Consider the following 16,195-nt stretch of genomic DNA (forward strand, 5'->3'; position numbering starts at 1 on the left):
GCAAATAAAGGTGAAATTAGATTAAAATTATCCACAGCAACTGGCTTGGACTTTAAAAAGCAGCCTAACTACAGGTAAGGTGGAGCACCTGAGGCTTCTCTTTTCATCTGTTTTGCTATAATCTCTATATTATCCTGGCCAACTTAACCCACCCACCCGACTCTTCAGATTCAAAGGTAGAGGCCAGAAGTGCTGCTAAGTATTTGTGTGTGGGTGTTTGTGGGTGCGTGCACGTGTGCACTCAACCGGAGAGACTCCCTCTGCTCCTTGTTAGATTCATGAAGCTCATAAATAAAATCACTATTTAAAAAAGAAGTACAAACTGGTAGCTACTACCAAGACACTGTTAATAGGACTGCTCAGTCCCATCCAAGGTGGCGCAGTGGTTAAATGCAGCACTGCAGGCTACTGCTAGATCAGCAGTTCAGCGGTTCAAATCTCACCAGCTCAGGGTTGACTCAGCTTTCCATCCTTCCGAGGTGGGTAAAATGAGGACCCAGATTGTTGGGGGCAATATGCTGACTCTCTGTAAACCGCTTAGAGAGGGCTGAAAGCCCTATGAAGCGGTATATAAGTCTACTGCTATTGCTATTGCTATCTGTATTTTCCACGTGTGCCATTTTGCTAGGCTGGCTGGTACAGAATGAGGGCGGAGGGAGTATCATTTTCTTACCGATGGTTCCACCTGGATATCTTCTGCGAATACACCAGGTTTCTGGATTTTTTTAGAATCTCTGATTGGAGGGTAAAATGTGATTTTTATATGCCAAGATTCTGGGATAGCCACAGATATGGGTGAGCAGTGCAAGACAGGTGTCTCTCCTTGAAGAGGTTCTCGCTGCCTTTAGCCATGGAGCCCCAAACAAAGTTGGCAGGAGAAGGACACGCAATCTAGCTGCCAGCTGCTTGCACACACACCAACGTTTCATCAGTGGCATTGAATCCTAAGGGGAGCGAAAGGAAAAGTTGGTAGCAGAATCACAAGGCAATGAGCAATCAATGATTGGTGTTGCCACTTTCAGAGCAACCAGAAAGCAGCAGAAACTGTATCCCATTGCTGCAACTCACTTGTCCTCCCAGCAGGAGGCAGGCTGGAGTAGAGGACTCAGAGGAGATAAGATGAGAGGATCCTAGAGGGAAAGAGCTCGAACCATCCAACTCTCATCTCCTCCAAGAGTCCTCCATCCCAGTCTAGTGAGGATTCAACCCTCCAGCTCTTGATGCCGCTGGCCATATGGCAACCAGGGCCCAGGCCAAAGGCTGGTCCAAAGCGCCCCCCTTCCTGGAGACAGAAAAACACAATTTGAGCCAGGGTGCAGGAGGTAAGAGGGAGATGCTCCCAAGGGTCACCAAGGACCCCTGGACGGAGGGTGGAAGGAGCAGCTCTTGGCCATGGCATCTGGGGTAGTTGAGACAGAGAAGGTTCCTGTGTCCAGGGACATCCATGGAGGGAAGATCATCAAGATGGCAGTACCCACACACGCACACCTGATGATCACACTTGCTATGCACAGTGTGATAAAAATTGCTCTGCGCATGGACAGAAGCAAAAGCCAAGATGATGGCGCCTATGGCACTCCCTGGAGAATCGGTTCAGGGGTATGGCAGGCCTGGGTCCCTGGCAGTTCCAGTGAACCAGGCCACCAAACCACGACCGGAATGGTTGAACTGGGCCGAACTGGTAGGAATCCACCACAGGCTGACAAAGCAATAGTGCAGCATCAAAGTGAAAACAGGTCCCTTTTTCTACCTATATTGTGATGTCATAAAAGAGAAGGGTCAGAATCACAGAATTATGGACTCAGAAGAGACCTTGGAGGTCTTCTAGTCCAGCCCCCTCCCCTGTTCAAGCAGGGGACCCTAAACTATTTCAGAAAAGTTGCTGTCTAGACTCTTCTTGAAAACTTCCAGTGATGAACCTCCCACAACTTCTGAAGGCAACTTCTGTCCCACTGGTTGATTGTTCTACCTGCCAGGGAGTCTTGAGTTTATATTTTACCAGCAAAGAAATAAAGGGAGACTAGCATAGATCTACTTCAGGCTATTTAGCTCTCGTCAGCCAGCCATACCCTCTCTGGGACTCTGGGAAGTAGCCTGGTTCGAATCCCAGAAAGGCTATGGCTAGCTGACGAGAGCTAAATAGCCTGAAGTAGATTTTTGTTAGTCTTCCTTTATTTCTTTGTCGGTAAAATATAAATTCAACACAAAAAATAGTTTGTCACAAAAGCGACTGCTCTGTCCAGTGGTGGGATTCAGCCAGCTCGCACCTATTCAGGAGAACCGGTTCGTAACTTTCTAAGCAGTTCGCAGAACCGGTTGTTGGAAGAAATCTTATTTTTTCCTCACTTTACAGGGCTAATCCTGTAAGGAAGGCAGGAAGGGAAAATTCTGGTGTTGTCTCTAGCCTGATCTTTATTGCCCTGCTTACAGAAACTGCCTCTCCGGTTAACCCTTATTACCCATCGACCTGAGTGACATTGACTTGGCCACGCCCACATGATCACATGACCACAAAGCCCTGCCCACCCAGCTGGACATTAGGGCAGAGAACTGGTTGGTAAATTATTTGAATCCCACCACTGGCTCCGTCTCATATGTGGGTAGTTGCCCTGATAGAGCGGCTTCACCAGAAAAAACACTTTACCTGACAGGAAATGTCTCCTTAGTTCTAGGTTGCTTTACTCCTTGATTCCATTATTATTTCCTGCCCTGTCCCCAGGTATTATTATTATTATTATTATTATTATTATTATTATTATTATTATTATTATTATTATTTATTTATTTATTTATTTATTTATTTATTTATTTATTTATTTATTTATTTATTTATTAAATTTATCGGCCACCCAATCCCGCAGGACTCTGGGCAGCTTACAAAGTGAAGAAAAAAAGAAAAAGGAAGAAAGAAAAATTAAAAAATGATTTAAAATTCATAACACGCATTCGCTCTCGTCAGGGCTTTCAATAAGGTCAACAGCCCCAGGCCTGCCGGAACAGCCAGGTTTTAACAGCCTTCCTGAACTTTGAAGAATAGGCTGACTCCTCAAAATTGGAAGCAAAATGCTATCATGTCACCCCAGTCTTTTTGTTGTTGTTGTTGTTAGACTAAGCAGACCTAATTCCCACAATTCATAAAGTTTAGCCTCCAACCTTCTAATCATCCTGCTTGCTCTTCTCTGCATTCTTTCTGGAGTCTAGATATCTTGTTTGCATTGTGGTGACCAAAACCAGATGCAATATTCTAAGTGTGGCCTATTATTCTATCTTCAATGTTCTGCCAAGAGCCATAAAGAGCTTCCAACGTGCGTCTATGCAAGTGTGGTTAAACGTCGTTTGAGAAATGGCCTCTTTTTCCCACACCCTTTTCTCTCACCCACAAAACCCAGCCCTAGAAGCCAGGACATCTAACAGCCAGGAGCCCCTGGCAAGGCACGTTCTCCCACAAGATCTGCTTAGCTGTGAGAGGGATAAATTCAACCACGTAGGTTACAAAATAAGACTTTGGTGCTTGGAAAGGCAGCTGAGCAATAGGTGCAAAAGGGGAAAAGATTTGGCACTATCCCTCATGGGGGAATGGCTGGTGGAGATGACGGAGTTTGCTGAGATGGCTAAATTGATTTCTTTGATCACAAAAAATACAATATCTGTTTATTGCTAACTAGAAATCCTTTCATGGACTTTCTGTGTAAAATAGGGGGGGGGAAATGAACTTACAATTTATGGTTTGGATGATTAGGATACATTATAGAACAGTGTTTCTCAACCTTGGCAACTTGAAGATGTCCGGACTTCAACTCCCAGAATTCCCCAGCCAGCATTCGCTGGCTGGGGAATTCTGGGAGTTGAAGTCCGGACATCTTCAAGTTGCCAAGGTTGAGAAACACTGTTATAGAAAGAAGAGTTATGTTGTAACCATAGAATAAGTTTTATGATCGTACTTATAACTGCTGTAAAATAGATCAGAAACTACTTCTTTGTATCTATTTCCCCCTATTTTTCTTTTTCTTCCCCCCATTTCTTGCACTTTTAGCTTTCTCTTTGGTTTTTTTTTCCTTCGCTCTTTTCTTGTTCCCACTTTATATTAGTTTGCATTAGCTTTCGTGTTCTTTCGTTTAAGAAAAATCTTTAATAAAATTATACCTACATAAAAGGAAATAAAGCTGAGCAGGATTTCTGTCTGACATCCATCCCTGACTAAGATGCAACTGGCCCTCTCCCCACCATTTGCTTCTTCACAGCTCCGGGAGATCTTAAGGCACTCTTGGTCCCCCCCCCAAAAAAAATAAGGCCACAAAGCAGCAGGAAAAGGGGACTCAGTTCTCTCCCCAGTCCAAGTCGAAGGGTTGTTACAGGCCTTGCAAAGTTCCAGCAACCACAGCCGCCAGGCCTCTGGTCGCAGCCCCAGGGGCCCAGCAGGAAAGTTTGACGCTAATCGCTCTTCTTGTTTTCTTCCGGAATCAGCGTGTGGAAGGGACGATCCCAGAATCGGCTGGAAATCCCAAAACCTGAAGCGGGCAGAGGGGAAAAAAGAACATATAGGATGATAATACAAAATACAGAATAACAGAGTTGGAAGGGACAGTGGAGGTCTTCTAGACCAACCCCCTGCTTAAGCAAGAAACTCTACACCACTTCAGACAAATGGTTGTCCAATGTCTTTTTTTAAACTTCCAGTGTTGGAGCATTCACAACCTCTGGAGGCAAGTTGTTCCACTGGTTAATTGTTCTCACTGTCAGGTAATTTCTCCTCAGTTCTAAGTTGCTTCTCTCCTTCATTAGTTTCCACCCATTGCTTCTTGTTCTATCTTGGAGAATAGTTTGACTCCCTCTTCTTTGTGGCAACCCCTGAGATATTGGAAGGCTGTTATCATGTCTCCCCTAATCCTTCTTTTCATTAAACTAGACATACCCAGTTCCTGCAACCGTTCATTGTCTGTTTTAGCCTCCAGTCCCCTAATCATCCTGGTTGCCCTTCTCTGCCCTCTTTCCAGAGTCTCCAAGATCCATTTCACAGTTACTGCTAAGAGCCGAGGTGGCGCAGTGGTTAAATGCAGCACTGCAGGCTACTTCAGCTGACTGCAGTTCTGCAGTTCGGCTGTTCAAATCTCACCGGCTCAGGGTTGACTCAGCCTTCCATCCTTCCGAGGTGGGTAAAATGAGGACCCGGATTGTTGTTGGGGGCAATATGCTGACTCTGTAAAACCGCTTAGAGAGGGCTGAAATCCCTATGAAGCGGTATATAAGTCTAACTGCTATTGCTATTGAGCCAGGAACCACCTAGACTATACTTGTGCATTTGGGTTTTTTTCAGCATTTGATGTTTCCCCCCTTTTCCTAGCATTTTTCCACAAGGTCAGTTGCCAAGCGTCTGAATTTTGACCATGTGATTAGGGGGGATACTGCAGTGGTCATAAGTGTGAAAAATGGCCATAAGTGTGAAAAATGGCCACATGTCCCTTTTTTCAGTGCTGTTGTCACTTCAAATGGTCCCTAAGCAAACTGTTGTAAGTCAAGGACTACCTGTATTGGCTTAGTTTGGCTCCTGGAAGCTACGATGCTTGAAAGAAAATAAAGGGACTCAAAGCCCAACTGTACCTTTCTCCCTCTCCCCCTCCCCACCCCTCCGCGGTGTCCACCCTCACCTGCTTTCTGGTGCTCGAAGTGGTGCTTGATGTGATAGGTCTTCAGACCGTAGAGGTAGGTGCCTTCTTTGGGCGAGCCGTAGTGCAAGTAATAATGCATCATGTCGTAAATAATGTAACCAACGATTCCTCCGGATAGGATGGAGAGCCCCAATTCTCCAGGTACAACCACTTGAGCAAGGAAGTAGAACAGGAAGAAAAGCAGGGAGGCCGGCACAGGTGGGAAGACCAGGCGGGTGTGGTCGAACGGCGACTGCGAGAGAGGACAGCGGAGAAAATGAGGTCTCGGTAGATACCGTAGAACGGCGGGTTTCTCAACTTCTGCAAACTTTAAGCCAGTGTTTCTCAACCTTGGCAACTTGAAGATGTCCGGACTTCAACTCCCAGAATTCCCCAGCCAGCTGGCTGGGGAATTCTGGGAGTTGAAGTCCGGACATCTTCAAGTTGCCAAGGTTGAGAAACACTGCTTTAAGCTGTGTGGATTTCAACTCCCAGGATTCCCCCAGCCATCAGCTCTGAGAGTTGAAATCAGAATAACAGAGTTGGAAGGGACCTTGGAGGTCTTCTAGTAATCTAGTTCAACCCTCTGCTCAGGCATGAAGCCTAGGACCATTTCAGACAAATGGTTGTCCAATCTCTTCGTAAAAACCTCCAGTGATGGAGCACTCACAACTTCTGGAGGCAAGTTATTCCGCTGATTACTTTTTCTAACTGTCAGGAAATTTCTGCTAAGTTCTAAGTTGCTTCTCTCCTTGATTAGTTTCCACCCATTGCTTCTTATCCTGCCCACAGGTGCTTTGGATAAGAGCTTGACTCCCTCTTCTTTGGGGCAGCCCCTGAGATATTAGAAGATTGCTGTCACCCCTAGTCCTTCTTTTCATTAAACTAGCCATACCCAGTACCAGCAACTGTTCCATTTATGTGTTAGCCTCTGGTCCCCTAATAATCAATTCCCCGACAGGCTCCATCCAGTATTTTAAGGACCGTGACCCGTCAAAACCGCGTTCCACAAAAGCGCAGTTGACGAAATCGCGTATGTAACGTCATCACAACGCGACGAAAAATAAAAATAATTTTTATTGAAATAAAAATTAAATTACAGCAAGCCGATTCACATAAAGGTAAGCGTTAGGTTAAGGGTTAGGGTTAGGGTTAGGGTTAGGTTAAGGGTTAGGGTTAGGTTTAGAGCGTTAGCGTTACGTTTAGCGTTAGGTTAAGGGTTAGCGTTAGGTTTTTCGTTAGGTTAAGGGTTAGGTTTAGGGTTAGGTTTAGGGTTAGGTTAAGGGTTAGGTTTAGGGTTAGGTTTAGGGTTAGGTTTGGGGGGGTTAGGGTAAGGTTTTCGCTTTATTTTTACATTTTTTGATCTTTTTCGTCGCATTGTGATGACGTCACATACGCGCTTTCGTCGACCGCGATTTTGTCGTCCGCGGTTTTGTGGTGGAACCTTTAAGGACATGCCTGTTAAGATGGCAGCCACCGGGCATGACTGAAGCTCAGTCCAGCCCTTCTGTCCACATGATGCACATCAAAAGGGTGAGCTTTTGATCCCGCAGGCCATCATCTTGATTTTTTGGACAACACCCCACCCCACCCCCATTGCATTGAACACTCTGGCCCTCGTCTCCAGGGCTTCTACCTGAAGCTGGAATTATGACAAATCCTACTTGGTTTCTCTAAAACGGAAATGGGTCCTTTGTGGCTCAGTAGAATATCCTTCCCACCCATCTCCATCCTCAAGCGGAAGTGGTAACATCGGGGCTGGGGGAAATCCAAAAGCTTTCGGCCTCTTCCTGCCCTGAGGATTAAAACGCCCAGGAAGGGTGCTGAACTTTGCAAAGACTCGAGTGGCATGGAACGCCAGAGCCTTTAACACACCTAAATTGAAGTCAAGCTGGCCAAACGGGGTAGAAGACTGAGTGGTAAACAAAGCTAATTGCAATGATGTGACTTCACAAAAAGTCCAGGCCTTTGGATAAAATGAGGGGGGTGGAAAAAATGCGACCACGTCCCTCTAGGATGGAGGGGGTCCATCAAGAAGGGATGATCCCTACCTCCAGGGACCACTTCAGGGGTGGGTTTCAAAAATGTTTACTACTGGTTCAGTGGGCGTGGCTAGACGGGGGCATGTGGCTGAGTGGGCGTGGCCAACCTGACAGCACTCAGACCCACTCAGTCACATGAGCCCCTCATCAAGCCATGCCCACCGAAACAGTGGCGAAAAGTTTTAATGGCGGGGGGAGGGGCTCCAGCCTCGCTAAGGGAGCGCCTGCAAACTACCCAGTAAGGAAAAAAAAAGTTTTTGTCCTCCTTGCCCCCCCAGGAACACTCTGCAGGATTCAGCAGGGCTGGGGGAAAAGGCAAAAATGCCTCAGTTTTTTGCTAGTTTTTTGCAAAAACAGGGGCGTTTTACACTTCCCCCAGCCCTGCTGAAGCCTGCAGAGTGTTCCTGGGGGGCAAGGAGAAAGGAAAAAGCCACCACTCACCCCTCACTCAATCTGCTGCTCAACCTCCCTCCCACCTTCACCCAAAGCCTCGGGCCGTACCAGGAGGCTGAAGTTGGAATTTCTTCCCCCCCACCTGTTGTGTACCTTGGCAACAGGACTGTTTCTCTCTGCCTCCTTTTCCAGCCACAAAACATGCTGCCAACGGCAATAGTGACTGAGGGAACCGATTCGGGGGCATGGCCAGGCTACCATTATTACCGGTTCACAAACATACGCTAGATTTTTACTATCTATTCTGCCGAACCGGACCGAATAGGTAATAACCCACCTCTGGACCACTTGGTATATCTCACTCTTCCCATACAGGTAGAAAGGCAATTAATGGGAGCGATGACCCAGCCTGGGATCCCTTAAATAAATTTCAGGAACAGGCTGGAAGAGAACAAGCTGAGGATATTGTGCAGAATTGCCCTAAGTCGGGCAGCAACCGAGCACAGAGCACTTTGAAACTCATCATGTCATTGACTTCCGACTCCTTTTGGGGCAGTAGAATAGGGTAATAACATCAAACGGCGACTTTTTAGTTTTACCTAGTAGTTTGAACTACCGTATTTTTCCGAGTTTAAAACACACCAAGATTTTGAAGAGGCAAATTAAAAAAAAAAAGTTTTTGCACTTTGCACACCACCTCAAAATGTCCCATTTTGCATGAAAAATGGCCCGTTTTTTCTTCTTCAAAAAAAGGGCATGAATAGCCTTTAGGAGGCTTATAGAATGCTCCAGGTGGGGGGGGAACTGAGCAAAAAACGGCCCATTTTTCACTCATTTCTGCCCTCCCCAGCCCCCAGGAGCACTCTGGAAGCCTCCTAAAGGCTATGCATGGCCATTTTGGTGGGGGCGGGTTTTCCAGAGGACAAAAATGCTGTATTCAGAGTATAAGACGCACCGAGATTTCAGCCTCTTTTTTGAGGGAAAAAGGTGTGTCTTCTACTCCAAAAAAACACGGTAGCTATTTCCATAATACCATATCTATCTAATGGGCAAACCCCAAAATCGAAGTTTCATTTCTTTTCTAACCTCAACCAAAAAGTCCAGAAGTGGTTTCCAGATAGAAACAAATGTCTTTGCGTTTTCCCTTCTCTATTTCTCCTTCTTTTTGCTTTTGTATTTATTTATCTTTGGTTATTCCAAACTTTTATTGAGTTATAAGATAAAATAAGATACAAAAATGAGAGAAAATAGGGGAGGAAGAGGGAGGGAAGAAGAGTGAGGAACAATTAGGAAAAAGAAAAAGAAAAATAAGTACTGACTTAATAGGGGAGGAAGAGGGAGGGAAGAAGAGTGAGGAACAATTAGGAAAAAGAAAAAGAAAAATAAGTACTGACCTCTCTGTTGCAGTAAAATAAGGCATTAATCACGACTTTTTGTTTTTTCATAAGAATATAAACTAGCCATTCTATCAGGATCCATCAATCTAATTGGTAAAACCCAAATTCAAATCAATTTTTTTGGTATGTTATATCAAAAACTACCGTATTTTTGGAGTATAAGATGCACCTTTTACCCCCCAAAAAGAGGGTGAATGCAGCATTTTTAGCCTCCCAAAATCCTGCCCCCTTCGCAAAAATGGACATGCAGAGGGTTTGGGAGGCTTGCAAAGTGCTCCTGGGGGCTGTGGAGGGCAAAAACGAGTGGAAAACAGGTTGCTTTTTGCTCATTTTTGCCTCCCCCCCAGGAGCACTCTACCAGCCTCCCAAAGCCTATGCATGCCCTGTTTACCCATCAAGTCAGCCTTGACTTTTCCATGCCTGGCACTTTTGCAATATTGGAAGTGCTCTTCAATGCGCAAAACTGCTGAGCCAAATCTCCCTTCGGGCTGCTCTTGAGCTGGTTGATATGGTGAGGCAGGCCAGGATCCCCTACCTCAGTGGTTCCCAAACTTGGCAACTTTAAGACTTGTGGACTTCAACTCCCAGAATTCTCCAGCCAGCAGAGCAGAGCTGGCTGGAGAATTCTGGGAGTTAAAGTCCACAAGTCTTAAAGTTGCCAAGTTTGGGAACCACTGCCCTACCTTATCATGCTGTCCATGTGCCAGAATCTCACCCCAAGCTGCCATCGCCCCCGTTTCCCAGGGCTCGCCTACCTTATGATGCTGGCCATGGACCAGGAAATGCAGGGTGATCAGGTAGTAGTTGTTGGCTGGAGGGTTCATGTGGAAGAGGAAGCGATGGATGATATACTCCACCAGGGACCAGGTGAAGATGCCCAGGATGAAGAGCAGCGGGAAGCAGTACTTGTGGACAGGAATGGCATAGGCTACGCAGCGGAAGGGAAAGCGGCAATGAGTGAGAAGGGAAAGGGTCCCCTGGAGCAGAGCACGCGCCAAGGAAGGCTTATTTCCCACAGCAGCCAGCCAGCCGGGGGCTATTTCCCAAAATCACCCAACCAGGACTAGAACTCACTGTCTCCTGGTGATTGGCCCAAAGTCACTCAACCAGGACTAGAACTCACTATCTCCTGGTGATTGGCCCAAAGACACCCAACCAGGATTAGAACTCACTGTCTCCTGGTGATTGGCCCAAAGTCACTCAACCAGAACTAGAACTCACTGTCTCCTGGTGATTGGCCCAAAGTCACCCAACCCAGACTAGAACTCACTGTCTCCTGGTGATTGGCCCAAAGTCACTCAACCAGAACTAGAACTCACTGTCTCCTGGTGATTGGCCCAAAGTCACCCAACCAGGATTAGAACTCACTGTCTCCTGGTGATTGGCCCAAAGTCACCCAACCCAGACTAGAACTCACTGTCTCCTGGTGATTGGCCCAAAGTCACTCAACCAGAACTAGAACTCACTGTCTCCTGGTGATTGGCCCAAAGTCACCCAACCCAGACTAGAACTCACTGTCTCCTGGTGATTGGCCCAAAGTCACCCAACCAGGAGTAGAACTCACTGTCTCCTGGTGATTGGCCCAAAGTCACTCAACCAGGAGTAGAACTCACTGTCTCCTGGTGATTGGCCCAAAGTCACCCAACCAGTACTAGAACTCACTGTCTCCTGGTGATTGGCCCAAAGTCACCCAACCCAGACTAGAACTCACTGTCTCCTGGTGATTGGCCCAAAGTCACCCAACCCAGACTAGAACTCACTGTCTCCTGGTGATTGGCCCAAAGTCACCCAACCCGGACTAGAACTCACTGTCTCCTGGTGATTGGCCCAAAGTCACTCAACCAGGAGTAGAACTCACTGTCTCCTGGTGATTGGCCCAAAGTCACCCAACCAGGACTAGAACTCACTGTCTCCTGGTGATTGGCCCAAAGTCCCCCAACCCGGACTAGAACTCACTGTCTCCTGGTGATTGGCCCAAAGTCACCCAACCCGGACTAGAATTCACTGTCTCCTGGTGATTGGCCCAAAGTCACCCAACCTGGACTAGAACTCACTGTCTCCTGGTGTTTGGCCCAAAGTCACTCAACCAGGAGTAGAACTCACTGTCTCCTGGTGATTGGCCCAAAGTCACCCAACCAGGACTAGAACTCACTGTCTCCTGGTGATTGGCCCAAAGTCCCCCAACCCGGACTAGAACTCACTGTCTCCTGGTGATTGGCCCAAAGTCACCCAACCTGGACTAGAACTCACTGTCTCCTGGTGATTGGCCCAAAGTCACCCAGCCAGCTTTCATGCCTAAGACGGGACTAGAACTCACTGTCTCCTAATGGTTGGCCCAAAGACATCCAAATAGATTTCATGCCTAAGGCCAAACTAGAACTCACCATCTCCCAGTTTCCAGCCTGGTGACTTTACCTCTAGACCAAACTGGCTGTTTGCTGACTCCCAGTTACATCCACTCCCATCAGGCTCTTAGGTACTTGCCCTTGGGGATTCCAAAGCTACTGGGTGTAAGTGGCTAGAGAAAGGAGGAGAGCATGTTGAGAGAGCCTACTTCCCAGGCCCTCTGCTGTCTCCATTTTGGCTCCCTCAAGTGTGTAGAGAGTTTTGTGTGAAAACGGTACCGGCCAGCACAGAAGCCTCACCTGATGTGAAGGAGGCAAACAGCTGGGTTTTGCCCTGGGCAAGGGTGGTGTAGCAGTGCTGGCTGAGGAAAAACACCACCGGTAGCCAGAATATACAGACCACGTGCCTGGAAGAAAAACAAGGGTCAAACTGGTTTGGGATTTGCGACACATCCTGTCATCGAAATCTGGCCTTCAAAGGGGGGCGAAGCAGCTTTTTCAGATTCTGCACTGAATCTGCACACAAAGAAACTGGCAGGACCATTTCTCTGACTTCCTTCAGGGACAATCCCTCCAGGAGAAGATTCCCCCCCCCCTGATAAGACCACCATGCAGTGCTGGGTTCTGGTCCCCGTAGCAACCAGTATGCTGCACACAAGGCCGGGCGTCCTAGGCGGGCACGCTTGCTCGCCCCCTCCCCTGCGACACCCAGCTATTCAGCAGAGGGCGCACAGGTGTCACACGCTGTGCACATGTGCACAATTGGCCGGTCACATTATAGGTATGGAATGTGGGTGGCCCAAACTAGCCAACGTACCGGTACGGTGGCTGCTGCTCCTGGTTACTACCGGTACGACCGTACCGGCTAAAACCCACCACTGCCACCATGTCTGAAAAGGCCAAGCACAAAGGCTTCTTTCCTGATCTTGGGTTTTTTCTGGAAGCCGAGGGGCCCGTTTGTTTAAGATCTTGTTTTACCCAACTTCAATCGTATCTGATTCTCAGAGGCTGCCTGGGGAAGTCCCTGCTATTTTCTTGGCAACACTTTTCAGGCATGATTTGAAGAGGAAGTGACTGGCCCAAGGTCATCCAGCTGGTTTTGTGCCCAGAGCAGGACTCAGAAGTACGAACTGCCACAGGAGGTACTAACTAAGCCAACCTCAACTGATCTTGGAAACGCTAAACAGATTCAGAGCTTGAAGGGGAGACCAACAGGAGATCTCAAGACAAACGAAGAAGACTGGGGAATAGGAAAAGAACAGCCTGATGGGGCCCATGCAGTCCAAGGAATGAGTTTGCCTCTGCTCCCTCTAAATCAGGGATGGGGAATGATGGCCCCTTTGTGACTTGTGGACTTCGACTCCCAGAAATCCTGAGCCAGCCATGGCTCAGGAATTATGGGAGTTGAAGTCCATAAGTCATAAAAGGACCGCTGTTCCCCATCCCTGCCCTAAATGAAGCTAGGTCTCCCTCCCCAGAGCTGGTTGCTACTGGTTCATACCAGTTCGGGCAAATCAGTGATAATCAAACTCCTGGCAGTTGGCAGAATTAGCCTGCAATATTGCATTCTAACCACTGCGCCACCATAGCTCTGCCACTGTTGAAGGCACTGGATAATCCATTAAGAAAATATTTCTGAAACAATGATCCAAAGTGTCCTGGGTTGCCTCCTTCTTACTCTAAATTCATTTTTATTTTGTCCTAGCCTTGGTTATCTAAGCAGAGTGGTAGTGGAGATAAAAAAAAGATTGCAACTGTAATCAAGGAATCGAAAACATGTTCCTTCTTCATATGTATCAGTGCTCTCCACCCACATAGCAATAGCACATAGACGTTTATAGTCCTTTACAGCCCTCTCTAAGCAGTTCACAGATTCAGCCTCTTGCCCCCAATAATCTGGGTTCTCATTTTTCCAACCTCAGAAGGATGGAAGGCTGAATCAATCATGAGCCAGTCAGGATCAAACTGCTGGCAGTTGGCAGAGTCAGCCTGCAATATTGCATTCTAATCATTGCACACCAAGGATGGATGGATAGATGAATGGATGGATGGATGGATGGATGGAAGGAAGGAAGGAAGGAAGGAAGGAAGGAAGGAAGGAAGGAAGGAAGGAAGGAAGGAAGGAAGGAAGGAAGGACAATAGCACTTAGACTTATATACCGCTTCACAGTGCTTTCAGCCCTCTTTAAGCAGTTTACAGAGTCAGCCTATTGTCCCCCAACAATCTGGGTCCTCATTTTATCGACCTCGGAAGGATGGAAGGCTGAGTCAATCGGAAGGAAGGAAGGAAGGAAGAAGGAAAGAAGAAAGGACAATAGGACTTAAAACATATACCACTTTAACAGCCCTCTCTAAGTGGTTTACAATCAGCCTATTGCCCCCAATGATCTGGGTCCTCATTTTACCAACCTCAGAAGGATAGAAGGCTGAGTCAACCTTGAGCTGGTCAGGATCGAACTGCTGGCAGTGGGCAGAGTCATCCTGCAATACTGCATTCTAATCATTGTGTCACCCCGTCTCTTTATCCTGGCCAAACCTGTTTTCTTGGGACTCTGTGCCTTTGGCCTGCACCCATTGCACACTCCTGCCCCACGTCTGGCTCTTACCATGTTGCCCTGGAGAGGTACTCCAGGAGATTCGACTGGAAGAGGCGAATAGGTCGATCCACTGGCTGGTGCACCCATTCATCGTACTTCTCCCGTAGGTGGCCCACTTGCCAGACCAGAGGCTTCCCCCAGTCCACCAGGTCCTGAAAGGAGAGATTCCCGTGATCTTTACAACTGCATTGTCTCAACAATCAGAGTTATGGCAGAGTTGTTCTGACAACATAGCATGTTAGAAAATTTGATGAATGGCACTGCAAAGAGACCCTAGGAAGAGTGCAGAGAAGAGCAACCAGAATTATTAGGGGATTGTAGACTCAAACATATGAAGAATGAACTGGGCATGTCTAGTCTGGTGAAGAGAAGGACCAGGGGAGACAGGATAGCAGCCTTCCAATATTTGAGGGGCTGCCACAGACAGGAGGGGGTCAAGCTATTATCCAAGGCACCCGAAGACCAGACAAGGAATAATGGATGAAAACTGATCAAGGGGAGATTCAACCTGGAAATAAGGAGGAATTTCCTGACAGGGAGAACAATCAACCGATGGAACAGAAGTTGCCTTCAGAGGTTGTAGGAGCTTCATCACTGGAGGCTTTCAAGAAGAGACTGGAATGCCCTCTGTCAGAAATAGTGTAGTGTCCCCAGCTTTGATGGGGGGGGGGTGTTGGACTCGATGACCTACAAGGTCCCTTCCAACTCTATTAGTCTGTTAAGAAGCTAAATTCAGGTTTCTAAAAATCCCATTTTTTCTAGAAAGACACAGATTTTCTAACAATTAAGCAATAAAGAGTTTTTTTTCCATTTTAACTTCTTATTTATTTGCTAAATTTATTTGTCCCCATTTCGCTGTGGGGCTTCTCTGGGTGGCTCAAATAAGCACTTAAACTCCAGAGTCTCAGCTTAAGGAAACAGGATTTTATTTACCTGAGTTTGTGGGCAAATATAAATTACACAGTCCAATAATATATGGACGCTCTCTCCCACTCACTAACCCATTTAAATATATATAATTAGCTCTGATTAGTATGTGAGAGAGAGCAAGGGGTGTAGCAATGCCAATTAAAAAATAGCCATCCCAAGTTTTTAAAAGCCTTATATTGCAAACAATTGATTGTTGTCAACTTGAGTTCTGTTTCCACAATGGAGTGTATCCAGAGGACCCAACACATAATTTGTATTTCATTCTGCCCACAAGTTAGGACAACCCAGGAGAAAGGAAGCATCTTTTATAGTTTACAGTTTATAATTGCTTGATAAATCCCTTCAGAATTAAACTGGGGCATCCTCTTATTGCTCACAAAGAAAACAACCTGTGAATAAACCGGAAAGTTTTGGGCTGTACGCAGCAAAACCAAAACTATTCTAGATTAGGTGTTTGTGCCAGGCAGAAGAGTTCACGGGAATCTGGGCTTCAAAAACCTGGATCGCCACTGGATGGCAGCAGAGAGCTGGGGATTTTTTCATCACTGCTGAAAGATGGCAGCTCTCACCTTTGCACCACAATAAGGTGTTTAAAATTAACCTCAGCTCTAATGCTGGGACAGAAGACTGCTCACCATGCCCATTCTTTCATATTTCGGGAACAAAATTGTCAAAAGTCATATTTACTAAACCTTCCTGTTTATCATGATCATATAAACATAGATAAGAAGGAGCTGGCCTTCAGTTGCACAGTATTATCTTTACTTTTGTGAACCAACCTCCCACAGATGCCACCTAAAATAACAAAAAGTTCAAGATGCAGAATTGACACACAAGGAATTTGAT

The 16,195-nt window shown here is 46.6% G+C and overlaps 1 protein-coding gene across 1 annotated transcript in view; it reads right to left on the reverse strand.

Moving 5' to 3' along the window:
- Positions 1 to 4,203: 4,203 nt before the first annotated feature.
- The window catches only part of FA2H (fatty acid 2-hydroxylase), a 58,366-nt gene continuing 46,374 nt past the window's right edge, over positions 4,204 to 16,195 (reverse strand). The window contains exons 3-7 of the mRNA XM_087728897.1: positions 14,429 to 14,571; positions 12,123 to 12,229; positions 10,233 to 10,405; positions 5,646 to 5,898; positions 4,204 to 4,508 (exon numbers count right to left, since the gene is read on the reverse strand). Of these exons, the coding sequence (XP_087585023.1) occupies positions 4,432 to 4,508; positions 5,646 to 5,898; positions 10,233 to 10,405; positions 12,123 to 12,229; positions 14,429 to 14,571 (753 nt within the window). The 3' untranslated portion in view covers positions 4,204 to 4,431. The remainder of the gene's footprint in view (positions 4,509 to 5,645; positions 5,899 to 10,232; positions 10,406 to 12,122; positions 12,230 to 14,428; positions 14,572 to 16,195) is intronic.

This window comes from Thamnophis sirtalis, unplaced genomic scaffold, assembly GCF_051295495.1.
Source record: "Thamnophis sirtalis isolate CommonGarterSnake01/CBP01778 unplaced genomic scaffold, rThaSir2_p1.2 scaffold_14, whole genome shotgun sequence".
NCBI lineage: Eukaryota > Metazoa > Chordata > Lepidosauria > Squamata > Natricidae > Thamnophis > Thamnophis sirtalis.